Source organism: Marmota marmota, unplaced genomic scaffold (genome assembly GCF_001458135.2).
Source record: "Marmota marmota marmota unplaced genomic scaffold, marMar, whole genome shotgun sequence".
NCBI classification, from domain to species: domain Eukaryota; kingdom Metazoa; phylum Chordata; class Mammalia; order Rodentia; family Sciuridae; genus Marmota; species Marmota marmota.
The window spans coordinates 6,601,643-6,628,321 of record NW_026000130.1 but is presented as its reverse complement, the minus strand read 5'-3'; the positions used below and the strand labels follow the sequence as shown (position 1 = coordinate 6,628,321).

The 26,679-nt window shown below is 49.2% G+C and overlaps 1 protein-coding gene across 3 annotated transcripts; it reads right to left on the bottom strand.

The window, feature by feature from the left end:
- Positions 1–8,777: 8,777 nt before the first annotated feature.
- Positions 8,778–26,673, bottom strand: Adora2a (adenosine A2a receptor). Of its 3 annotated transcripts, none has more exons than XM_015500302.2 (3): positions 26,233–26,673; positions 17,628–18,226; positions 8,778–10,516 (listed from the first exon to the last, which is right to left on the bottom strand). In XM_015500302.2, exons 2-3 carry the CDS (start codon positions 17,948–17,950, stop codon positions 9,610–9,612), a joined length of 1,230 nt encoding a protein of 409 aa, XP_015355788.1. In that variant the 5' UTR covers positions 17,951–18,226; positions 26,233–26,673; the 3' UTR covers positions 8,778–9,609. The 3 variants fall into 3 exon arrangements, with proteins under 3 accessions (XP_015355788.1, XP_015355789.1, XP_048640992.1); XM_015500303.2 differs by having other exon boundaries at positions 26,476–26,673; XM_048785035.1 differs by lacking the exon at positions 26,233–26,673 and adding an exon at positions 18,583–18,660.
- Positions 26,674–26,679: the final 6 nt, after the last annotated feature.

Sequence of the window (26,679 nt, the reverse complement as noted above, 5' to 3'; positions counted from 1 at the left end):
TGGATCTGTGGTAGAGTGCTCGTCTAGCACATGTGAGGCTCTGGGTTCGATCCTCACTCAACACCACATAAAAATAAAATAAATGTATTATGTCCACCCACAACTAAAAAATGTTATAAAAAATATCCTTACATTTCTTATTTTAAATATTTTTTTAGTTATAGATGGACACAACACCTTTATTTTTTATTTGTTTATTTTTATGTGGTGCTGGGGATTGAAACCAGTGCCTCACGCATGCTAGGTAAGCACTCTACCACGGTGCCACAAGCCCAGCCCCAATGCCTTTACATTTCTATTTGCTAAGAGTTTTTATTTTGACTGGGTATTGAATTTTTTTATCAAATGCACTTTCTATATCCATTGACCTGTTCCTGTAGTGTGATTTAATTTATTAACATGAATGACATTGATTGATTATCTAATGCTAAGCCATCCTTGCATTTCTGGAATAAACCTTAGTGGGTCATATTTCTATTATTTTTTTTCTACCTTGCTACATATAGCTTGCTAATACTGAGTATTTTATACATATCTTCATGGATAAACTTGGCTTCTATTTTTCCTTTTTTCTTATAGTATATGCAAATGCAAATATAAAATTTTTATAAGAATCAGAGTCATTAGAATTAGAAGACCATTAAAGAGCATCCAGTCTATCTCTTCATTTTACATTGGAAGAAATTGGAACACACCAAAAGAAATTCACCTTTCTAAAAATCACACAAAGTTAGGCATAGTTTGAGCTAAAGTACTTTGCAAAGCGCTTTGAAACTTTAAGTTACTTTCCTATTCATGATCTTATTTTATCTCTATTAATAAACAGACCTTACTTATACAGTAAGGAAGGTACTGTATATTGCCTTCATTTTATGGATGCCCTAACTAAGACCCAGAGAGCTTATGTCCTGAATTATGTGACCCAGCAGAGCTAGGACTAGAAAGCAGGTTTTTGAATTCTAGACCACCTCCTCCCCCCAAAAAATTCTTTTGTTCTCTGCCCAACCTCACTGACAGATTCACATATCAGCCTGAAATAGAAGCCCCTTTTACCATGGATTCAAAATTGTTATTTTATGAGTCCAGCAATATTTCCATAGGCATGTCAGAGTCCCTGGTGGCTGGTACACCCTTAAGGCCAGGATAAGTCCATGATCTCTCTCTGGTGCAGAAATGGGTCCAGGGTCCCTAACTATAATCTTTTTGTTAACAGAGTCCAAATGCAAGGTCTGTAATGACCTGTCCTCAACATGCCCACAGAAAGGGGCTCCAGTTTTCTTCCACCCTTCCCCCACTCTCGTGCCTCTTCCACACCTCCCCCATATCTCTCAGCAAGCTGCTTCCTGCACCAGTGCTCTTGTTTTGCTTGTGCTATTTGTGTCTGCGTCTAACAGCTGGCCCCAGCCTGGCAGCCCCTAGCTCTGAGGATTATCCAATTATCCCATTAGCCCAGCATGTCCTTCCTTCCTCCAGAGCTATTAGCTCCCTGATCTCTCTCTCTCTCTCTCTCTTCCCTTCCAGGGCTTGTCCATAACCTTCCTTGCTCCTTCCCTAGCCAGGCTAGAGGTGGGTCAGTCCTCAGTCATAGACACTCAGAAAGTAGGAGAGCTGGAAGGGACTTATGTGTCTATGCATTAACTTTATTATTTTGCAGAGAAGGAAACACCCACCATACCCCAAATCACATAACAAGTTTGTGACAGCAAAAACTAAAACCCGAGTTTCTCAGCTTCATGGTGAGGCTTTCTCACCACACCCAAACAGCTTGCCTTATCAAGTGTTCACTAGATTTAACCCTGGAAGGAAGAAGATAAAATCCCCAACCCACTCTCTGGGGTTGAAACTAGAATTTATAGTCTAGGTAGGGAAATAAAACACACAGTGGTGAAAGTTGTAATTTAGCAGCAGAAGAGATGTTTCTGGAAGCAGGTAACAAACTTCCAGCATAGGTTCAGGCATGAGTGCTAAGAGAAGAGGCTTTCAGCAAAGGGTTCAGAGGGCTCCTCCATGGTTATGGATGCTTCAGTAAGGCTCATGGAGATGGGAGGATCAAAGACAAGTTTGTAAGCAAAGCTGTAGCTCCTTGAATGGCTGTACCAAAAAAAAAAAAAAATGTAAACTCGATCTGAAACATATTAGGGTCCACTACGCGTTCTAAAGCAAAAGAGGGACACAGTCAAAGCTGTTCTTTTGGGACAATTCATCTGACTCGCTGGAGCTGAATAAATGGTGGTAAAATAGAGGTCAGTTTGGAGCTGATAAAGATATAGAGGATGAGGCCTTGACTAAGACTGTGACTTTGGGTTTGGGAGTTACCAAGGAGAAGGGAGGGTGGAAGAGATTCCAAAGATGACTGAAAAGAAAAATTATCAGGATGCAATCAATTGGATTGGGGGGTGATAAGGAAAGGAGAGTTCCCATCAACAGGATGTGGGAAATGAGGAATGGCGGTGGGCTGCATGGGGCAGGATGGAGGAAGCTGTACTTTCTTTGCCACTCATTGGGCGAGAGCATTTTGAGGATCATCCAATTATCTGTTTAACTCTGTGCTTCATGAGACCTTCATGAGATCTTCTCCCTCCTGTGTCCCAGACGCAGGCTCCTCTGCCAGATCACTGTGCTGCTCCTACCAGCCAGAAAGGGGCTTCACTTGGGGCTGGAGCTGCTGACACACAGGTAGAGTTTCAGGCCTTGGGGTATATTCTATTGATATAGGACTCTGGGCCTTTTCGATTCTTTTCTGTCCACAGCAGTTTATCACCTGCCACCTATACTCATAAACTTGATTTTAGGAATGACTTTTAAAAAATATTCTTTGTCATTCCCTCCTTCTAATCCTGTCTTATTATAATCGCATGCCCGCTTTGGGCTTCCAAGAACAGAAAACTGACAATTTTGGCTCTAAAAGATGAGCCATCCTTACTGACCTTGTGCCCTTAAGGTAAAGAGAAGGCTCCTCAGGGGCCCACAAGGGAGCTGAGTCTCTTCTAGGCCACTGAGCACTTGAATGCCCTTGGAGCACACTAAGGATTCAGCCATGAAGCTCAAATTATTGCATTCTGGTGGCCTCTGATGGAACTAGTAATTCAGCCAGAGTGTCCGTGAGTCCTAGAACTCATACAGATTTGCCCTTACCAAGCTTATGCAATAGGCCCATGGCAAGGTGGATCCATCTTCTGGCGTGTTCACCTGCTGCCATAGTTCTGTCCAAGTCTTCTCCAACCTCTCTTCCTCCAACCATTTTCAGTTTCCAAACTCTCCCTGTCTTGATCACCTTCCTTTGTTAATTTTGTTAGTTATAATTATGAGGTTATAATATATCTTGTGGCAGGCATGTTTCTGACAATAGTATATTTTGTGTTGCTATAAGAAAATACCTGAAACTGGATACTTTATAAATACAGAGGTTTATTTGGCTCATGAGTCTGGCAGCTGGAAGGTCCAAACAGCATGGCACTGGCATCCTAGCTAGGACCACCCTTGGGTGTATCACAACATGGCAGAAAAGCAAAAGGGGAAATGACCACATGCAAGAGAGCCAAGCATGTGGGGTAGCCTTGCTTTATAACTCTCATAAGAACTAATACAGTCACTTGAGACCTGCAATAATAATTTCCAAAGGTGGTGCCTCCATGACCTAGTCCCAACATACTGGAGATCAAGCAGATGAACCCTTTGGGGAACAAACTCAACTATATCCAAACCATAGCATTCCCATATGGTGTTTCAGTTTGTTTATGGATTGGATACGTGAGGTGTTGAGAACTGAGCACAGATCTCCTGTCTTAGTGGGCACCTGACAGGCCCCTTTTGCCTGGGTGAAATTTTGTGGACTGGGACGTGAAGGCAGATCTCAAGCTGCAGTTGCTTCTTTTCTAGGATGTCCTCTGGAATTAGCCATTGCTGAACTTGGTAACTGAAATGTCTGCCACGTTGTTTTGACATGAACTGCTGGTAGCCAGGTCTCTTTCCTCCTACTTCCCCGCCACATTTGCCTTTTCAGACTCATGCTGGGGTTCTGAGGTCATTTAGAATCCTGATTGTCAGTCTAGACATTTACTATATCTCTTCTCTGTTCACTTCTTCCATAAACCCAAACTTCTCTAATTTCTAGACTTTCATTAACAGATGGAAAAGTATAGAGTCGAACCTAGGAAAATGATCCATAATCACTGTCACTGGCCTAAGTCATCTGCCAATTCCACAGCTACTTCCCAGCCCCCAGAGACCACAGGCTTCCAGGTGCTGACTTCAACTCACACTTGCCATGTTCCTTCATCTGGCAGTGGCTGGGCAGTCTCAGTGGGCAGAGTATAGAAAGTAGGTCAGCAGCCTTCCTTTCCCCTATATTTCTTTTCTTCTAGTTTCCTCTTCACCGTCTGATGTCAAGAACCCTGGCAGTATTGGTTCACTGCTCTCTTGTGTTTCCTGAATTGAGAATGGATTAGTTGTTATAATAAATAATAATAATCCTGGACATTTCTGTTACAATATGCCTTTCAGTGAACTTTCACACTTATTATCCTGTTTCATCTAAAAAGCAAGCATGGAAGCTCAGAGGGACTAGCCCACAGTCAAGAAAAAGTCAATAGTCAGATGAGGGTTTGAACCCTCTTCAATTCTCCATTCAGATCTTAGTGGTTGGAAGAAGCAGGCAATGGGATTCTTTGGCATTTCTGAACAAGTCAGAAGAGAGAAGCAAGATGAAATCTCAAGAGATGGCCTGGGGAGGTAACAACAGGACACCTGGCCTGGTCTCTCCAGGTCCCTTAAACATTGAAAGCAACAACACAGTTGTGACATTTGGTTCTGGGATTAAAGTTTCTTAAGAGAAAACTCAATTTCTGAAGCTGTCATCTACCTTGAACAATTAAAAAAAAATCTCTGAATCTATACCAGGCTCTCCCCTCCTCACTCCCCTTTCCAATCCAAGTAAAAAATGTGGGTGGGTTGAAAAAGAACAGAAAAGAAAGATCAAAACTGTGACAACCCTCTGACAACATTTTAACTTGAAAATTGCCTCCAAATGGATGGCATAATTCTGTGTAGGCAGATGTAAATCAGGCACAGATTTACTCAAAACCTCCTCATTCTTATTTCCTAACCAATAACTTGAAGAGACAGGGCCACAGAGCTGACCACAGGTGGCCTTGGAGAGTCCAACTTAACCTGATCCTCTTGGTGAAGGCCACCTGAATGTCCAGTGGATGTCACCTTTTCCTTTTCTGAACTTTCAAACTTGTGTCCCCCTCATGCTCCTCACCAAACCACATCTTGCTTATTTTCCTAAGTCAGTTTTTGGCTCCTTCTGCATACCCCTATCCCAAGGCTTAGCATGAATCAGCAGGTGCTCATTAGGTGGTTGGGAAAGGAACCTACGGAAGACAATCAGGGAACCAGGCTCAGGCCTTAATCAGCCCTCTGTAGGGCTTTTCTGATCATTAAGTGTTGGTCCAGATAGCTAATTCTGCAGAATCTCCCCAAACCTCAAAGACACTTGTTTGGACAAGGCAAAGAAATGTGGATGGTTCCATTCAAGTCCTTCTCTCTGGCAGAAAAAAAAAAAAAAAATCCCTTCCTCAGAAGACTTTGGGTCAGATGTACCTGTCACCTGCTCAGCCTCAAGCTCACTCCCCTACCTGGCCTCTCTGCACCAGACCCTCTCTAAGACTGATAGTGGGAGGGTAGAGCCGGCTGAGCTGAACTTCCTTCTCTGGAGAAAGAAAGGGGGGAGCCACAGCATCTAAAAAAGTACTTCCCACACCTAGGCTTTAATTTCTGTGTCCGTCCCTCTCCTTTGAGTCTGTGTGAGTCATTCAACGTCCTCCCGTACCCTTCCCTGGCTCTGCAGCCTGACAGGGGCTATCTTCAAGAGTGACAGTTATTGCTAATGATGAGTGACAGCCGCAGGGAGGGCCACCTGGACAGAAAAGGGACTGGTATAGAGAGGAGGAAGACTTGTCACCTTACAACTTTATAGAGCAGATCAGGGCCAGGAAGGGGAACCCCTCACCTCACAGCACACTGGGTCTCCCCAAGTTCTGCCACCTCTAAGGTAACCTCCTATCAGCAGAGGGTGGCAGCACTCATCCAGCTGGGAGCTCAGGGACAGGGACCCACTAAGCTAAGAGCTATAGCAGTGGCTTGGCCAGAGGACTACACAGTATGACAGGACAGGAGTGGCATTCTCTGCAGGTTGCTCCCCTGACCTATGTTTCTGTGGCTCCAGGAACAGGGTAGGCTGCAGTCTTAATTCTCTGAGCAGTTGCCTTCCAAGGCAATGCTTTTTTTTTTTTTTTTTAAGAGAGAGAGAGAGAGAGAGAGAGAGAGAGAGAGAATATTTATTTATTTATTTATTTATTTTGGTGGACACAACATCTTTGTTTGTATGTGGTGCTGAGGATCGAACCCGGGCCGCACGCATGCCAGACGAGCGCGCTACCGCTTGAGCCACATCCCCAGCCACCCCCTGGCTTCTTGTGTCCCCACTATAGTTGAAAAGAAGGCCAGCTTCCCATTTCTGCTTTACGAATCCAGCGGGCATCAGCAGCTCATTCCCTGGAGGCCCCTCATCTCTGTCCTGCTATGGTTGATCATTCCATGGCCATCCAATGTGGCTCAACTCAGCTGCCCAAGAAAGGAGGGACCTTGATACAAATGGATGAGGAAGGGCTTCAGGATGTGGTTAATGCAGGAGCTGAAGAGGGGCTCCAGAGAGCCTGTCTCAGTGGGGCCAGGACATAGCCTGATCAGGCCTCTGTTCTCAGGCCTCCCTGTGACCCTGACCACACCTGCCCAAGAGAGGGATTGGGGCTGCAAAGGATATGATCTCTGATAAGGTCTGCATGCTTAGGATGGGCCTGAATGGAGCATTTTGTCCACTTCCAGCTCTTTGGGAACAGCAAGGAGAGGGCAGAGGGCCTTGAACAGAGCCACAGGGCCCTTGTAGGCTAGCCCCTATAGCATGGGTAAGAGCAGACCTGCATCTGTACCCCATGGGCTGGACATCTGCTGGTGTCCTTTATCCATCTTTATGTTTCTCCCATGCTGGGGGTCCTCTAGGCCAGGGGACTCTGGGCATGCAGCCTCAGATCACAGGCACTCACTCCTGTTGAGCTGTTTGTGTGTATGCACACCTGTATCCTCTCTAGGATCAAAGGAATGGTGCATGCACTAAAGGTCTGCTCACAGTAGAAGCCCATGCAGCCTGGTGTGGAGATGGGACACTGAGCCCTTTGGGAACCTGAGAAGGCCTGAGCTTTGGAGTTGGGCTGAGCAGGCCCTGAGAGGACTTGAGGCATACCTATATCAGAAGCCTTTTCTAAGCCCTGACCCTCCTCACCCAAAGCCTGTATCTGTGTAGCCCAGCACCTCAGTTCCCAAGAGACCTCTTTCTTCCCTGCTTTTGTGGTTCTCTTTCTGGCCTGTTGTGGACAGGAGTGGACTCCACATTGATATCAGTGCTTCTTAACCCTAGCTGTCCATAAGATTCCCCCAGGGAAAAACTGTGCTTGCATCCACCTGGACCCTTCAATCCAGAGTCTCTGGCAATGGGCTCAGGCTTTGGTACTGCTTAGAGCTTCCTACGTGGTTTGTACAGTCACTCAAGAGGATCTTTGATAGAACAGTGAAAGATAGCTAAAAAACTTGGGCTGGGGTTGTGGCTCAGTGGCAGAGTGCTTGCCTAGCATGTGTGAGGCGCTGGGTTCAATTCTCAACACCGTGTATCAATAAATAAAATAAAGATCCATTGACAACTAAAAAATATTTTAAAAAGCTTATGTATGCATTGATGTTGTAAAAGTATACAGACAGACACAGGAAGCAAGGTGATAATATCAGGAAGGGTCAGATCCATCAACTGTAGTTATAACGTTCCATTTCTTAAGCAGAGTGGTGGGGACATATTGTTTCAGGCTTTTTGGTTTGATTGAAATAGTTCATCATCAATTAATGAAAAAAAAAAAGATCATGGGTTTTAAGTTCAGTTTTGCCACTTCCTAGCTATGTGACCTGTGGCAAGAACTCCACCTGAGATTGTTAATCATCTGTAAAATGGGGCTCCTAATATTACCCATGAAGTTCTCACTTCTTTCCTGAGTCCCAGCCTCAGTGAGGTCAAACTGGCCCTCAGAGCTCTTCAGGAAACAATCACAGCTCCCTGCCAACTACAGACAGACTTGATCATTACAGGAGGACAGCATTGCCCCTTCAGGCAGGGAGCCCCAGAAGCCAGCCTGGGAGTAAGACCTTAGGGTTTCCTTAGAAGGAGAAGGCAATTTAGTTGTAGCCAGATCTGTTCTATTCAGATACTCTGTGGCCACTCAGCTGAGGAGTGGAGCAGGGGTTGGGAGTGGGGAACATAGATCTGAGAAGATAACAGAGATTTTCCTCCCAGGGTGTTAGGAAGTTAACAAGGGAGGGAGAAACCAGGTCCCTCACCATGAATGCCTAGGGCTGGAGGGGTCACTGACCCTAGGAAAGAAGCAGTTGGGCAAAGAGCCCCTCCTCCTACACTGCCTGCAGGGAATGAGGAGGACTTTTACAGGAATGCAAGTCTGGGAGCCCCCATGGACATTTAGATTCTGGGGCAATCGGCATGCTGTCACTTGGGAGGACAGGAGCCTGGGGAGGCCCTGAGGGCAGGCGGTGTATCTTCTGTCTGTCTGCACATACACACACACTCTCTCACACATAATCACCACACCCATATGTGTTTACCAGGCCTGGCTATGGAGTGGGGAAAGGAACTCAGACACCATTTTCATTGGACAAGCTTAAAACACAATGTGGCTCATTTTTATTTTATCTCAGAAAAAAAAAAATTTCCCTTTAGAAGTAAAGGCAGTTAGACAGGGCCTCTAATTGGGCAGCTCTGAGCTGCCCAGGCACAGGTCCTTGGCCTGCAAGCCCTGACCTCTCCCCTGGGGCCTGAGTCTATGCCCTGGCACTGTTCCCGTTACAACTGTCTGTCCTCCAGCCCAGCTTTGTCACCTCAAGAGTTGGCCCTGGGACTAAGTGCATGGCAGTTTGTGGCAGCAGGAGAGGGCTGCCCAATTCCCTGGGCAAACTCCTGGTGCCAGGTTAGCAGCAGGATGGACAACAGGCCTAGAAGCCAGGGAGGGAAAGATAATAAAATAGGATTTCCTTGCACGAGATCTTCTCCTGGGGGTGGGGAGTCAACTTCCACCTCTGGTCCAGCAGCTCCCGGAGCCCTAGAAAGTCTGCCAAGGGTGGTGTGTGGCAGGAGGTCTGTTGAAAGCATTCCCCAGCCTCAGATCACAGTTTCTCTGCAGACAAATTGGGGCTTTTAGATACTTCATGGAGTGGGGGACTGGGCCCTCCCCAGCCAAGATGCTGCTGGTGCTGTGGCCCTGGCCTCGGATAGGGCCTGACAGCATGAAACATCTGCTTCCTTGGACCCTAACCCCTTTTTGCTGGGACTCATGCTGCTCCAGCTTGGGGCTCCCTCCACTCAGTCCAAAGTGAATCAGATGCCCGATGGGTCTCCCAGCACACTCATTCTTCTCTTCTCCCAACGCGACTGGTCCAGCCAACCAGAAAGATTAAGATTTCCTTCTCTCAGGAAGGGGCAAACTCCGTGCACCATCAGGACACTCCTGCTCCGCCCTGGGCCAGGGGGTCCTCTAGGCCAGGGGACTCTGGGCATGCTCCCTTGTGCTCACGGCTAAGGAGCTCCACGTCTGCAAGGCTGGTATCCCCGTGGAACCCTTTGGCATTCCCTCCACTCACCAGCCCCAAGGCATAACCATTCGGCCGCCGCTCAGGATGGGGTGCGCTGCCATTTGCCCACACCCCTGGGGGGTGGCCATTGAGGCGGAGGCTAACCTGCTCTCCCTCTGTGCTATGAGCTGCCAAGGCCCGGGCACTGGAGCCCCCTGCCTTGAAGGGTTCCCGCTGCCTCAAGACATGGCTGCGAATGATCTTGCGGAAGGTCTGGCGGAACTCGCGGATGCGGTAGGCATAGATGAAAGGATTAACAACAGAATTACTGTGGGAGAGGACAATAGCCAGGTACATAAGCCAGGGAGGGGCATGGCTGCATTGGGGGCAGAAAAAGGTAAAGCAGTTGATAATATGCAGGGGCAGCCAGCAGAGGGCGAAGAGACCCACAATGATGGCCAGTGACTTGGCAGCATGGACTTCCTTCTGCAGTGTGGACCGAGCCCGCTCCCCTGGCAGGGGCTGACTCTCCATCTGTTTCAGCTGTCGCCGGGCCGCCAGGAAGATTCGCAAGTAGATGCCCAGCATGAGCAGCAGGGGCACCAGCACAAAAGCGAAGAAGTTGTAGTATACCATGTAGTTCATGGGCACCACATCCTCAAAGAGACAGGTCACCTGGCCCTCGCCGCAGTCCTGAGAGTGATTCTTGCCCTCCTTTGGCTGATTGCAGTTGTTCCAGCCCAGCATGGGCGTCAGGCCGATTGCAAATGACAGCACCCAGCAGATTGCAATGATGCCCTTGGCCCTCATGCCAGTCACCAAGCCATTGTACCTGGAGAAAGGAGACCAGTGTCAGAGGTCTGAGAAACCAGGGCTAGACAGGGCTAAGAGTCAAGAAACCCAGAAAGGCACCCTGCTTGGTCTCCCACTCCACTGCTTTCTGGCCAGCTGTAAGGTCTTGGACCAATTGCTTCCTTCCTCCTAGTCTTAGTATCCTCTTCTGTTAAGTGAGATCTATTGGGTCTTGCCTTTTCTGAGCTGCTAGGAGGTCATGAAAGAGCAGACACAGTGGAAACAGAAACCACTGTATAAAAGTTCATGATTATTAGTCTTAGGCATAATTCTGAGACTTAAATTGAGTTTGGTTTGAGGAAATTAATAAGTGATTTGTGGGGGAGGGGAAGAAGTAGCACTTCCATATTGGTTGATCTTGGTTCAAGGGACGACACACTTCCCTTTCGAGTGGGATGGGTCTGGAAGGTGGGCTCATTGAGGACAGAACCAGCCAGACAAGGCCTGAAGATGATCTTAGCATCTTGTACTCCATTGTTCTTTCTTCACCGTTTGACTTGGGTCTCCAGAGGCCCCCCACATGAGACTGCCCAAGATAGTTAGGAAGAATGGGGGTCTCAAGCCAAATGAGACACCATCTCCCATCCAAATCCATCTACCACCCTCTGGAGAGAAATGAGATAGTGTCTTCACATTTACATGGCAATCTTAATATCCTGGAGGAAATATGTGTATGAAGTACTGAGGTCCAGAGAAGGACAGTAATCTCTGTAAAGTTACTCAGTGTTCCTAAGAGCCAGACAGATATCCAAGCCTGCTAATTCCCAGTCCCAGAATCGGGGAATGGCTTGATTTTCTGCCAGGAAAGAGACCTCTATCCCACAGGAAAGGTAGCAGCAATTTACCTATCAAATGTGTACTCAAAATAAAAAATCCTCACTGATTGAGAAAGGCAACCTTGGTGACCTCTGAGGGTTGACCTTCTGCTTAGCAATTTCGATTCTGGCAAAACCAGACAACCCTCCCCTCCCCTCTGTCTGGTGGAAGCCCTATCCATCAAGTTCAGACTAGGTACCTTCTCCAAGAAGCTTCCTGCCTCCTCTGGGCTTCCAAAGCTGGGATACCCCTGGAGACAGTGCTGTCCTGCATCCTGATCTGCATTGCCTCTCTGGCATGGGAGCACAGAGTAGATGCCAAGGAAAATATGCTCTATTTAATTCCAGGGTTGGAACCATATGCAGAAAGGTTGTAGCTCATGGGTGGCAAACATAGGTGCCTCTAGATAATAAACCAGCAAGGCAGGCTGGTGGGCATTTACACTGTCTCTGCTGCCATATAAAACATGTTAGAAGGCTTGCCTGGCATGTGGGAGGCCTTGGGTTCAATCTCCAGCACAACAACAACATGTGCACCCAGTGTGGTCAGAGCTGAAGGAAAAGCTGATATTCTGGGCAGATGCTCCCAACTTTTAATTTTTGCTAAATTCAAATTAAGAAAAATCAAAACCAAAAAATTAGCGGCTTCTGATCTCTTATCTAGTCCAACCCTCTTATTTCACAGGTGGGGAAACTGAGTTCCAAAGAAGGGAATGGATTTGCCCTAGACATTGCAGAGGCCCAGAGGCAACTCAGGCCCAAGTATGTTTGTCAGTTCTGAATGTTTTGTGGCAATTCTCTTTTTTAAAATATTTATTCATAATACCTTTATTTCACTCATTTATTTTTTTATGTGGTGCTGAGGATCGAACCCAGGGTCCGCGCATGCAAGACGAACGCTCTACCGCTGAGCCACAACCCCAGCCCCTGTGGCAATTCTCTTATTCTGTACTTTTGGAGGTGCTGGGAATTGAATCCAGGATCCTGTGTATGCAGACAAGTGCTCTACTGCTAAGCTACCCCCTCCCCCAGCCTTGTCCATTCAGAATCCAAAACAGGTGTGCCAACAGGCCCCTGCAGGATTAGGGTCACGGATTTGATCATTTCTGCCAAGCAACAGAGCCAGCACTCCTTGTCTCCTGTTCCGGAAACTCATACACAAACGTTATATACCCCCCAACTAATACTCACATAGCACTTCCTCTGTGCCAGGCTCTGTACATTACTACTTCATATAACCTCACTGAATGGGAGGCTACATTAATGTCGATATTGTTCCTGAGAAAAGTACATCTCTCCCTGGGTTCTAGCCTTGGTACATTCCTGTAAATAAGCAATGTTGTGTCACTTTGCCTTTCTGAGCCTCAGTTCCCTCATTTGTGAAATAGAACTACAAATCTGGACTTGTTCAGCACTGCCTCCATAAGGGCAGAATGCTGAATCAGTAAGTGGAAAATCCAAGAAGGCCAACTGTAGCTTGGGGTAGGTCCAAGCCTTTGAGCTGAGCTGTTCTTAGGAGAAATGGGCTGCCTTGGGCAGTAGTGAGCTTCTTGTCATTTGAGGCAATCAAGTAGACACAAGCTATTATAGGGATTGTGTAGGATCTCCTAGACCCTGGTGGCCACTTGCTCTAATGGTTTTTCAAGCTCTTCTCCAGCAGTGGACCTTCATATCTACATTTCTGGGCACTTAGGGGAGTGTAATTGCTGGGGAAGAGAGGGGCTTTATAAGTACTTATTGAATTAATGAGTTGGTGGGGATATCAGGGCTGGGCCTGAGAGCTCTTGAGAACACAGCATGGAAATCCCTGGTCTGTCCAGTTGCATACTTTTACAGATAAGGGAACCCACAAGGGTTTCTTCCACTGCTCTCTGAAAGAAAACCCCTTGTGGGGACAGAAACAAAACATGTATGAGTGGTACTCATAGGTGAAGAATGTCTCTGGAAGGATACTCACCAAGGTCTTCTGGGAAGGGTACTTAGGTGTCAGGGAGCAAGGGGACAACTTTTCACTATATACTTCTTATTCTTTTTTAATGTTTGAGCACATGCAAATATTATTTATTTTTAAAAAAACACACACCAAATAGGGCTGGGGTGGTAGCTCAGTGGTACAGAATATGATTAACATAGGTAAGGTCCTAGAATGGGCCCCTGGCACTGCCAAAACCAAAACCAAACAACCAACAACAAAAATCTACAACACCAAATAGATTAATTTTGTTGTCCAAAAGTACGCCCCATAAGCTAAGTCCTGGAGCCAGGCATCTGGGGGCCTGGGACAGGATGAGGGTTCAAATGGAATCATGAATGCTCTATGGTCATGCCCAGCAGCATCCCTTGGGCTACATCTGTAACTAACACAGTCATATCTCAGCCTTCTGGACCCCAGATATAGACTGTTCAGCTGCCCAGTGCAATATACAGCCATTCCAGGAAGCCCACAAGAGTCATAGGATGCAGGTGCCAGAGACACTGGCAGCCCTCATTTTCAGGTGCCCTCTGCTTTCCTGTGTCTACCAGCCTGTCGGATGCCCCTCCTGGGGATCATTATTACCCATGTTAGGGGCTTACCCTTTAATCTAAGAACATACTCCATGATTCCAGGTGGAGTTTTATGCACATTTGCACCACATTGAGAAGGTGGATCTTTTTTAAGGTATCCAAAGGGGTCAGTGATTCAAGAATTGAAGAGCCTTTGACTCCAGGGGAAACCCAAACTTCTTCTCTAGGCATGAACAGGCCTGAATCAGCCTCACACCTTGCCTTCCCCCTCAGCTCATCTCCTTCCATCACTCAGCATCAAGGTCACCTCTTCCTGGTCCAGAGTCCACATGCTTATTCATTCTTAGGGTCTCTGACCAGGCTTTGCCCTCCTCCTGATACACCTACCCCCAAACACATGCATTGAGCCCCTAAGCATCCTACAAGACCCATTGGGCCACACTTCTTCTGGGGAACCCTCCCTCCCAATCCTGCCTCTTTATTATTATTATTATTTTTCTGTGTATGGTGCTAGGGATCTTGCACATTCTAAGCATGTGCTCTGCCACTGAGCTACACCCACAGCCCTCTTGCCCCTTTCGAAGTCAGGGCAACTAACTACTATAGGACTTTAGGCCTTGGCATCAATCCCCAACCTGTATTTTGGCCTGTTCCTCAGGAGTGAGAGTACCCACCAAGAGACTATAGTGTAAAAGTCCCCTGAGAAGGGAAACCTGCATCTTTGACCCTGGGATTTCTATCCTTTGTGGACACTGAGAGCTGTACCTCTACCTCGTGCCCAGCTTCTTTCTCACTGACTAGGCCCTGCCTTACCCCAAAAGTGTCTCTACAATTAGGAGGAGATAATTTGTTCTGAAGCTGAATTTTTTTGGGGTGGGGGTATACTATGGATTGGACCAGGGGTGCTTAACCATTGAGCCACATCCCCAGCCCTTTTATTATATTTTATTAGAGACAGGATCTCACTGAGTTGCTTATGGCCTCACTAAGTTGCTGAGACTGGCTTTGAACTTGTGATCCTTCTGCCTCAGCCTCCTGAGCTGCTGGGATTACAGGCATGAACCACTTTACCTGGCTGAAACTGAATTCTTTAAAAAAAGAAAAATCCCAACTACTTGGGAAATTGAGGCCAGCCTGGATAACTTAGTGAGATACTATCTTTTTATAGATTTATTTTATGTGGTACTGAGGTTTGAACCCAGGGCCTCACAGGTTCTAGGCAAGTGCTCTACCACTGAGCCACAACCCAGCCCGTGAAATACTATCTTAAAGTACAAAATAAAGAGGAGGGCTGGGGATGCAGCTCAGAGGTAGAGTACCCCTAGATTTAATCCTCAGGGCAGGGTGTAGGCCTGAGGCTAGGCATCTGTCAGGGACTAGACCTCAGAGAAGCCCTGTGAACCTTGCTGAGTGGAGCAGCAAATGGCATAGACAAGGCTGGATTCCCAGCTGTGAAGGCAACAAAAGAGGAAGGGGGAGACTAAGTCAGGCCGTCCCTCCGGGACCAACCAAGAGCTCCTGGTATTCAGTTGCCTCCATCCAGTTTCCCCTCATATCCTGTTTGCTCTCAGAAGCCATTAGCCCTCCATGCACCCAGTGGCCAGGGGCCTCCAAGAATAGGAAAGTGAAGGGACCCCAGGGCCAGGATCAGTGTGAAGGACACTAGAGTCCTTCCACATCAGAAGACGCACATATGTCTTTCCCTGGCTCTGGCCTCACCATGAGTAATATAGAAGGTCGTAACTTCCACCCAGCCACAATGCTGGGCTGAAAAGGAATAAAGGAGATGCTCTGCTAACATGCTCTGACAGTGGTCAAACTCTGCCCCTGGGACAGGATAACATCATCATCACCCCCACTGACTCCCTGCAGAGGAGAACCAGCCTGAGCCTTCTAAACGCTCAAATGGTTTTTAATCCAACCGAGCACAAATGGTCTGAGGTAGGGGTGAAACTGAAACCCAGCTCTAGGAGGTCCTGGGAGTCAGAGAAGCTGACTGGATCGGAGCAGACGCATGGCTCCAAACCTCCAGCAGCTCAAGAAAGAGCTGAATCCCTTGTCACTTCCACACACCCACTGGACCCCTGCACCTTTGTTCCCTATTACAGATGAGGAAACAGGCCCAGAGGAAGGCATCTGACTTTCCAAAGCCACATGGTATGTTCCATCCTACCATTTCTTTTGACTCTCAGAAAATAGAGATGGGAAGAAAGAAACCAAGGTGGGAAAAAACCCTAAGGTTTTTAAATTGAGAACAGCCCTCCTGATCTCTCCCTGGAATGTTGTTGCCCTCTGAATCAGAGAAGAAACTGAAAGCTAGTCTACTGCTTCCCCTTAGCACTCATGCTACCACTGCCTGCATGCAGCCTGGCTCCCTGAGATGGACTCCGGTCCTCTCTTTTCTGGCTCACTTGGTACCCACAAACAGGTTTCTCTGGGGCTTCCCTATTCTGAGCTGTCCTTAGACAGCTGCCCTTCCCCCTGGAACAAGGGATAGGAGCTTATCCCACAGACTGTGCCTAGAGTCAGACCACCTCTAACTCAGTTCCCTTTTTAAGGAGGGCCAGGATCCTCTTCTCCTTTGAGAAGTCCTTTGACAAGGGCCTTAGAGTTCCACTCCTTCTTTTGGGCAGCCTGATATGGGTGCTTTCTTCCCTCTTAGGGCTCAAGTTACAGCAGTGGCTACTGGGTACAGCTTCTGGGAGACTGAGCTGCCTGTAACCACTCCCCAAAGACATGTCACAGTAGTGGCAGGCTATGTTTTTTTCCCAGGCCTAGTCTTAGTTCTGCTACCAACTTTTTGTGTGGTCCTGAAAGAGCTGGCTCCTTTTTCAGAGCCTCATTTTTCCATTCAGATGAAGAGAGGAAGGAAATGACCTTTAAGGTCCCTCTTGGGTTTGACACTCTGAATTTCCATTTGTTCACTGAGCCTGTTCATCCTCCCTGCTGGGGTACCCTCAGCCCAGAATAGGGAAATGGGGGCTTCCTCAGTTGGTGGGCACTCTACCTGTTTGGGAGATTTTACCATGGGGACAAGTGTACCCAGATTCCCAATCATGGAGACCTCCCTCAGGTCCTACAGCCACCCTGGCTATGGAACCCAGCTCTATGGTGGAGGAGCAAGAAGGTGGAGGAAGAGGGCCCTGGGTTCCCCAGAGGAGGGACACACATTCTTGCTCTCTATGCTCTAGGTAGGTGAAGTCTACACAAGTAAACTCAGCCTGGGGGGAAGTCTTCGTTTACACAATACTTTGCTGAAGTCACTTTGCAAAAGATTCACCATAAAAACCCCCCTCCCACAGCCAGCCCTTTAGTACATGAGAGTCCTTGGTGACCTGAAGAGCAACATAATTTGCATATAAGTCCAAATGACTCACTGTGGCATTCAGCCAAGTCACTTCCCCTCTCTGGGTCATTCTCCTAACATGCACTCTGTGAGGCCAGCCAAGAAGAACTGAGGAAAGGCAATCAGTGGGCGGGTCCTAGCTGAGGTTCTATGGTTCCCCACCCACTCCAGCATCATGCAGGGAGTTTTGCTCTGTTCTGTGAAGAATGGCCCAGGCGTAGCCGAGTGTGGTGCAGGTCCAAGCCACACTCATCTGCCAGCAGCCAAACATGGCTGGCTGCACACAGCCTCAACCATGGGGGAAAAGCCAGATTGGAATACTGGCTGCTCACCCACCAGCCCTGGGCAGTCACAGGCTAAGGCCATAGCCGAGACGCTGGGCATAGCCAGCCTTTGTACAGACAAACCCCTGGTCCCCAGCTCACCGAAGTGGGATGCGAATGGCGATGTAGCGGTCAATGGCAATGGCCAGAAGGCTGAAGATAGAGCTCTGTGTGAGGACCAGGAGGAAGCAGGCGAAGAAGAGGCAGCCATGGCAAGCAGCGCAGAACCCAGTGCTGATGGTGATGGCAAATGGGATGGCGAGTACACCAACTGCGATGTCAGCTGCCGCCAGCGATACCACAAAGAAGTTGGTGACGTTCTGCAGGTTGCTGTTGATCCACACGGCCCAGCAGACCAGCACGTTGCCCAGGACAGCCAGCATAGCAATGGCCAGCTCCACTGTGATGTATACTGAGGAGCCCATGGTGGGAGCGGCTGCAGACGGGCAGGCTTAGCAAGGACACGGGCTGGGCCAGCTCACGGTCCATAGCTGCAGCCCAGCCGTCTGCTGCCCAGGCAGAAGGGCCTAGGCCCCAGAGCCTCTTCCTTACAGGAGCCAAGAGCGTCCCTGTGGTGGTGGTGGGGGGTGTTCTCCAAAGGTTTTCTCACAGATAACTCCAAGTCTTCTCACACCAGGCCCTCTCCAGGGGCTCCAACAGCTGTGTCATGGCTCAGTTCGGCTCCAGGGTTCCCAAAGTACCTGCAAAGAAAGCCTGGTAAGCAGCTGGACCACTCTGATCCCTGCTGTTTCAGATTCTGCTCCACCAGTGGGCAAGGTGTCAGCACAAGAATGACCCCCATGCCCTGTCCAGCCAGCTATGATCACAGGCAGGAGGCAGGAGAGTTAGGATTCTGGCCTCCATTTCTGGGAAGGATACAGACTCAGAAAGGTCACTGAGCAAAACTACTTTTCCTTGGTCCTGGGAAATTCTTGCCAGGACCCTCATGCAAACCCCTCCCAGGGAAGCATTCTCTTCTCTCAGACTCTGCAGGACAGACACAGAAGGGACTATGGGCAGAACCATAGCTGCACCCCCTGCCAGGACTCTGGCTCACCCCTCTGCACTATCCAAGGCTGCATTTCAGGTGCTGAGGTCATGGCTCTTCCAGCCCGGACTCAGGGCTAAAGATCAGTCCACTTTTTTTTTTTTTTTTTTTCTGGACCAGTGATTAAACTGAATGATGCTTAATCACTGAGCAATATCCCCACCTCTTGTTTATTTTATTTTTAAATTTTTTTAGATGTTGATGAACATTTATTTTATTCATTTATTTTTTATGTGGTGCGGAGAATTGAACCCAGTGCCTCACACATGTTAGGCAAGCACTCTGAAACTGAGCCCCCCAGCCCCAGACCTCTTTTTTATTTTTTGAGACAGGGTCTCTAACTGGTTGCTGAGGCTGGTTTTGAACTTGGGATTCTCCTGCCTCATCCTTGTAGGAGCGGCTGGGATTACAGGTGTGCACCACCATGCTTGGAGAAAAACACATTCTTGCCTAGGTTCCCCCAGCAGGAGTGATTTAAGTCTGTCATTCCCTGTGTCAGTCAGGCAGAGAAGCAGGTGGTGGGGGGGGAGTGTGGGAGGAGAAAAGGGAGGCGGATCCCTCAGAGAAGGGAAGCAGCCTCAGCGCCTGCCCCACCCAGATGTGCAGCCTGCTCTCAGGGACACCAGGAGGCAGCAGGTTCAGGTTTGTGCTTGCTGTGCTACCTATGAGGGTGCAGGGGGTTTAACTGCCGACAGTAGAAGACAGGACCAGACAGCTGCTCAGATCCCTCCAGATCTGAACTCCAGGAGTCTCTGTCCCTCGATGGGGCAGCTGGTATCCCTTAGGTGGGCACTGGTAGTTCCCTGGAGAGCTTGCTGGAGATGGAGCCAGCTGAAGCAGGCTGAAAAGCCAGTCCTGCGAGAGAGGGTGGGTGGGATTGAGAGAGCCCAATGGGGGAGAAGGACCTTTCTGGGAAAGAGGGAGGGTTGTGGAGCTGGCAGTGAGTGCAGAGACCCAGGAGACTGGCCAGGCTGCCAGAGAAGGCTTGAGAAGCTGAGCATAGGGAGCAACATTTAGAGACTTAACTTCTTGATAGATTCTTAGCTCCTGGGGTGGGGGGAACACCAAAAAAAAAAAAAAAAAGGGNCTCCAGCCAGAATGCCTGGCTTGGAAGGGGCCTGACCCAGAACTCTGGTGAGACTCTCATGGCAGTCCTGGATACATGCCTGAATTCTCAGGGTCTCTTCTGTGTGAGGTCCCCATGCTGAACAGCATCAGAAGTGGTACCCTTCCTGATTATTCTAAAGCTACATTCCTTTTGTCCAAAGCTCACGGAATGCACTTGACTCTTCTGCCCAGGCCAACCTTAAGTGAGGCTAAAGGTACATCTTGGGCTCCTGCCAGCATGGCCAGCATAGGCTTCCTTGTGCATGGCCTGCTGACCTTCTGCCCCTTTCCTCAAAGGAGCAGGTAGCCTTCCTGCAGGTTCCTCCTGCTGCCACCAGCACATTCCTGGTGAGACTTCTCTGGTCCCCCAGAAAAGTGCATCTGCTAAATTAGAATCCACTCTGGGCTGTTTCTTCCCCAGCCCTGAGTTCGGCAGATCAGTGGAACCAGAGGCATCCACAGGACAGGGGGCAGGGAGGAAATTGGGAGCCACGTGCTACTGGGAGAACTCTGGGGGGATGATTGGGGTTTGCCCAGCTATACGAGTCAGGAGTGCCCTGACTCATAGCCTTTTTCTGTGGTGTAAATGCTCTTACTAGGGCCAATTTCAAACTACTATTAGGTCACTAACCAGAATAGGGAAGCCATACATACAGCTGGTCACCAGGTGCCAGGCACTACTGAGCCACCAAACCCTGTGCTTTCTGGCTAGGCTACTTGCCAGGACCCTATGCTGGACCCTCTCAAAGAGCTTGTACAGCCTTCCCGGGAGCTTGGAAAATAATGGACATCTGTGTTCTCACCAACCCCACAAACCCCATTTTACAGATAGGACACTAAGGCCCAAAGAGATAAAATGACCTCTCAGCCTTCCCAAGAGCACTAAAAAGTGGCTTAGGACCGGGAAGAATGCCATGGAACACAGCAGCTGGAAGATTTCCTGGGCCCTTTGGCTTCTCTCCCTTCTGAAGCCTCCCAGAGCTACAGGAAGGTGGAAGGTCATGGGGAAGGGGTCAGGGTGGGCCAGGATTGGCAATTTCCTATCCCTCTCTGTTGGTCCTATCTAATTAATCCTTGAGTCATCTGTTGCTAGCCAGGGGGGAAATTAAATATTAATAATGTCATATTTCCTCATGATTATCCCTTGTTGGGATGGGGCAGAAGGCAGACATGGTCCCCCAAAAACTACAGACACATGCTAAGGAATGTGCTTGATTAGCCTTTAAAGGATACCCTTGAAAGAGCTAGGGATATAGCTCAGTGGTAGAGCGCTTGCCCGGCATGCCGAAGGCCCTGGGTTCAATCTCCAGAACTGCAAAAACAAAACGAAACAAACTCATAGGATTCCCAGCAGTCAGACTCAAAATGCTGCCTTTTCCTGCCTTCTCACCCACACCTACCCAGACCCAGCTGCTTTAATTAAAACTCCATTTAATCAAAACCCATACATCTCCTGGCCCACCTCTTTTGGCTCCTCATACATCACACAAGCAAGGCTCTCTGTACACATACCCAGATGGTGGCTGTACCCCCACAGAGCCTGCTGGATGGAGGTGCCAGCCAGCTTTCAAGCAGTTCCCTGCACACCTGCTCCTGGGTGTGGCCAAGGGCAAGGATCAGAGCACAGCACAGAGACTCTGCCGATTGCAGGATTGGGCTCCAGAATCCCAGATTTAGAATCCTCCTTCCACTTTCTAGTAGCAAATGTTCACCAGTTACATACTCTGCAGTGCCATGAGGCATCCCAACTGCTGGACCACAGGAAGCTCTGTGTTACCTGCTGCCAACCTGAGGATTCAGGTACTACAGGCCACTCTCTGTCCCCACGGCCTCAGCTCCCATTTCAGATGAGCTGCAAACCCCAATTTCAAAACACCAAAGGAAATTTAAGACTAAGAAAGATAAACAACCATATCAAAACCATGGAGAGGGAGCCAGGGTTGTGGCTCAACGATAGAGCGCTTGCCTAGCATGTGTGAGGCACTGGGTTAGATTCTCAGCACCGCATATAAATAAATGAACAAAATAAAGGCCCATCAACGTCTAGAAACAATATTAAAAAAAAAACATGGGGAAATTAGTTCATTGCAGAAGAGATGAAGGTACTGGAGTAATGTGATAATGATTTTTCAAGACATTTCAGATTCTCAAAGAAACAAAGGAGTAGCATCCATAAACAAGAATGAGAATTTACAAATCCACTGGCAGAAATAAGAATAGGAGACTATGAACAAGAAATAACATAAAATCCCAGACATGAAAAAAAAAAGGGACTAAAATAAAGAACACACCAGGTGTGATGGGCTTCAGGCAGGCAGGCTGTTGAAGGGATAGTTGGGGATCAGCAAGATGGAATTCTCACAGAAACCTCATGGAGACAAGGCCTATGAGGAAACAGTAGAGAGACACAGAGGGAAATTGAGAAGCATCAACATCTGTCTCTCAGGGGCTCAGGAGGAAGATGAAAAGGCAAAACCGAATCACAGCTGGATGGGCAGGCTGACTCCTAGTCTGGACCACAAGCCTTGTGTTGGCCCAGTTGTGACAGCACAAGAGCTTCTCAGAATACCAGGACCCAGGATCCACTGAGCTCCTATTAAATCATGCTAGGCAGGTGCCTTTTATGGCTGCCTGGAACTGAGCAACGACTAGCCTGGGCCTCTCTTCCTTCCCTAGCTCCCTCTGGGGCTGCACAGTGCCTGACTTCAGATGCCTGGTGCAGGCTGGGCCCCAGGTACCCAGGCAGGTTCCCCACGGTACACTCTCCCCCACCATCTATGGGTGTGCAACTGCTGCTCTCTGCTCCTGGGGACAGGATGTGGGCAGGAACAGAGAACCAGCTCCCTGTAGCTGGAGGCTGAGGCACTGGGCCCGCCTCTCAGAGCAGCCTCCATACCACCGACCACAGGCCAGCCTTGGGGCTGCCTCAGCCTTGCCCAGAGGGCCACCCAGCCTACCACAGCTTCCTTCTTCCCAGCGGGGACCCAGAATGGTCCCTGCCATCCCCATATGCCCAAGCCAGATGCAAGAAAAGCCACAGGTCCCAGTCTCCTTGCCTTAGGTGACCACTTAGGTGACCTCCTTGCCTTAGGTGACGCAGCTTCTCCAAACAACACCCCCCCCAAGGGGCCATGCCTCATAGAGGTGCTAAGAGCCCATTCTGTGGTGTAAGCAGCCTAGGTGGTATCCACACCAACTCTATCATGTACTTCCTGTGCCCCGAGCACCAGGTTTCCCCTCTGTGCTGTGGCTCCTCATATGTGCACAGGCTCTGGTGAGATAGCATCACGTGAAAAACCCACCACATATACTTCCCACAAATGGCAGATGACAGGTGCTGTATTGCCTAAAGAGGGGACACAGGGCTAGGCATGATGGTGCATGCCTGTAATCCCAGCGGCTCAGGAGGCTGAGATAGGAGGATGGTGAGTTCAAAGCCAGCCTCAGTAATGATGAGGCTGCTAAGCAATTCAGTGAGACAGTGTCTCCAAATAAAATACAAAATAGGGCTAAGGATGTGGCTCAGTAGTTGAGTGTTCCTGAGTTCAATCCCTATTACCAAAAAAAGAGGGGACATGGGGGCTCCAGAGCACGCAACCCCAGTGAGCCTGGAGTGGAATGCTGACAGGGGCCTGTTGAAGGGGCAGTGCTTAGTACACTGAGGACAGAGGGATGTGGACCCATGCTGGGGTCTCTAGGACACGGGTGTGATGATCCAGCCCTGGAGGCTGAAGGGAAAGGGCAGCAGGAGCCAGACCAACCTGAGCATATCCCACCTGAGTCCTGTCCATTGCTCCTTTGCCCTTTAGTGGCTTCCCCCCAGGCTGACTCGTGGCTTGTAGAGGACACTGAGGCTAGGAGCAAAGCTCTTGTAGCAGATGAGCAGAAAACTATCAGCCCTGGGATTCTGGGCAGAGACCACCAGCCTAAGTCCCAGGAAAGGCATCCTTCATCTCTCCTCCAGGTAACAGATGCTGCTAGAAACAGGCTGGTGGAACAGCAGCATCACCACAGGTGGGAGCCACAGAAGGGCAGTGCTGTCCCCTGCCCAGCAACTTCAAAAAACAGAAGTCAGTCCTGCAGGAGTGGGTGTAGGCCCAGAGGGATTCCCAAGGGCTTCTCAGAGGAGAGAACTTTGGAGGGACTTGAAAGACAAAGAGGTAAAAGGAAAGAGGTGGGAGATATTCTATCAAAGAAAACAGCCTGTACACAGCTCAGAAGAATATCTGAGAATATCTGAGAAACAACCAGGCTTGAGGTTGTCCCAGCAGCAAGTCCTGCCTTCCCGGCAAGTCTAAGCTCCTTCACAGGCTGGGGTGAGGAGCAGCTGCTTTTCCCCTCCATCAGGATCCTCTCCAGCCCTTGGCAGGATCTCATAGCTTCCAGGCTGCAGGGGCCAGAAGTCTCAGGTGAACAATCAGTCCCATGGAGGCGGGCTCTTCCCTTCATCCCAGTTCCTTTCTCTCCCCATCTGGATCCAACATGGACCCCAGGGTCCCACCCTGAGACACTGGACTCTCTCTGCTCCCTCCAACCTCCAGACAATTCTCCTTCACTAATTAAGTCTTTCAGGCCAACCTCCACCTTTCTGTGGCCTCCAGTGTGTCCTAGAGTCCAGACCCTTCCCTGGGGAGGGATAGTTGAAACTCCTCCCTTTTGCTGACTCAGCATCTGTCTGTGTCAATCTCCTCTCCTCAGTGTCCCCACCATGCACAGAAAAACCACGTCTCTCTAATAAGAAAGATAGTAGACTGTATCGGACATTACTTTCCTATGTGCATATATGATGACATGACCAATGTATCTACATCATGTACAACCAGAAGAATGAGAAATTATACTCCATAAATGTATAATATGTCAAAATACATTCTACTGTCATGTATGACTAATGAAAATAAATAAAAAATATCTGTAGGAACAAAACAAAACAAACAAAAAACCCTATCTCTCCGCCCTTCTCGCCTGTGCTGATCCATTTCTGCCATCTTTCCCTCTGCTCTCTCACACACACAATCCTCAGAGCTTGGCTTGACAAGACAGATCTCAAAGATACTGAGATGTTGATTCCAGCTCATCTGTGGTGAGATGGCTCAGGATCAGGCAGGTTAGAAGGTGGGAAGAGTCACTGTGGGATTTCACTATTGAGAGTCACCAAAGGGTTGTGGTACCACTCACAGACCCTGAACTTTGCAGGACCCTATACCCTGAAACCACATGCTTGCTCTCAAGCCAACTCTTATCCACACCTACCTCTACCCACAGTGATCTCTTGTGGAGTCTCTTGACATTCCCTACAGGGTTTTCCAGCTTAAGTACAGTCCCCTGACTTGTCCTCTGGTGTGTTCTGACTTCACCCCAGCTCCAGCCAATGCATGTCTCATTTCTTCTCCAGCAGAGCCCCATTGTTAGGAACACTGTCCTTGCTCTACAGATGAGAAAATGGATTCCCAGGGCAGTGACCTTTCCAAGGCCACCAAGTTAGTGAGTCAAGGAGGCAAGATCAAAACCCAGTTTAGGGCATCAAAATCTGGTCCTGTGGCTGGAGTTGTGGCTAAGTGGTAGAGTGCTCGCCTAGCACATGCAAGGCTCTGGGTTCGATCCTCAGCACCACATAAAAATAAATAAATAAAATAAGGATATTGTGTCTAACTACAACTAAAAAATAAATATTAAAAAAAATCTGGTCCATTGGTCACTCTTAAGACCAATTGTTGCCCTTTTTGGCATCAGCCAAATCCTGTCTTCTATCAAAGGTGTGGGCTGCCCTCAGCCTCCTTCAGGCTATAAGAATGGAGTCCTGGAATCTGTTTATTAGCATTGAGGGGTTGTGAATGGAGGGGCACTGACTGGGATTTTCCCAAGGAGCATTAGATTCTGGGAGACTCTAAAAGGCAAGAGCCAAGCTTTGAAGTCCTGACACCATAGCTAGGGGACAAGTACATGAGGAGCTCCTACCACAGATATGCTGGGTCTCAGGATGGGGACCAGCCCACCAAGACAAAGCCTTGGTGCCCCACCCAAGACCTTCAGGACCAAGGAGGCAGCTCTCTGACTCCACCACACACTCCCTGGACCACTGTGCTCCAGAGAGCTTTCTTTCCTCAGGGGCAGAACATCCTGGCTGGGCATGGAGGTGGCATGAAGTTTTCTGGAAGATACAGAGTCTAGGAGTCCTGAGCAGCAGGGGCAGAGCACAGGGCACCAACACCAGGGAAGGCTTGGGCTCCAGGCTTGTGGAGAGTACAGACTCTGGGGTCAGGAGGTGGGATGCAGGCTTTGGGTGGGGAAGGAGAGTGGGCAAAGGGGGCCAGTAACCCTTCACAAGAGCCAGAACACCCGGGACACCACTGGCTTTCCCTCCCGCGGCGATCCGGACTCCCGCATCTACCACCCCGGAAAACTCGGTCTTTCCTTCCAGACGGGGAAATTAAGGTCTAGAGCCATGAATGCGAGGATCTCTGCTCCTCTGGCTCACGTTCCCCTTCTCGAGCTCCTGGGCTGTCCTGGGACAAATCCCTCGAGAGCCGCCACCATTCCCGCCATTCCTACCTTCGCTGAGGGCAGCGGGGCACTCTGCCAGCATTGGTCCGAGGCTCGCACCCACTCCGAGTCCTCCGGCCTCTCCTGGGTCCCCTGAGCCCGCTTCCCGCTACCACTGTCCACTGGGTGCGTTCGTGCTCTCCCTACCGCGTTTCGAACTGCCCTTTTTCGCCGGGCCCCAGACGTTCGGGATGCTGTCTTTGCTCGCCCGATGCCCACCGCGGAGTACCAGTGCCCGCCCTGACTCTCCACCTGTTAAAATCCTCTCTGGTCCCTGGGAGTCCGCCCCGTCTCTCTCAGTCCGAACCTCGGCGCCCTCCGCCCAGCTCTAGATCTGACGCTCCTGGTAGGGTCATCCCAATGCGGTGGGTCGGCCCTCGGCGCCCAGACAAACCGACGGCTGCTCCCCGCCCATTGCCGGCGAGTCCAGACGCCTGCTCCGTACCCCGCCGCTCC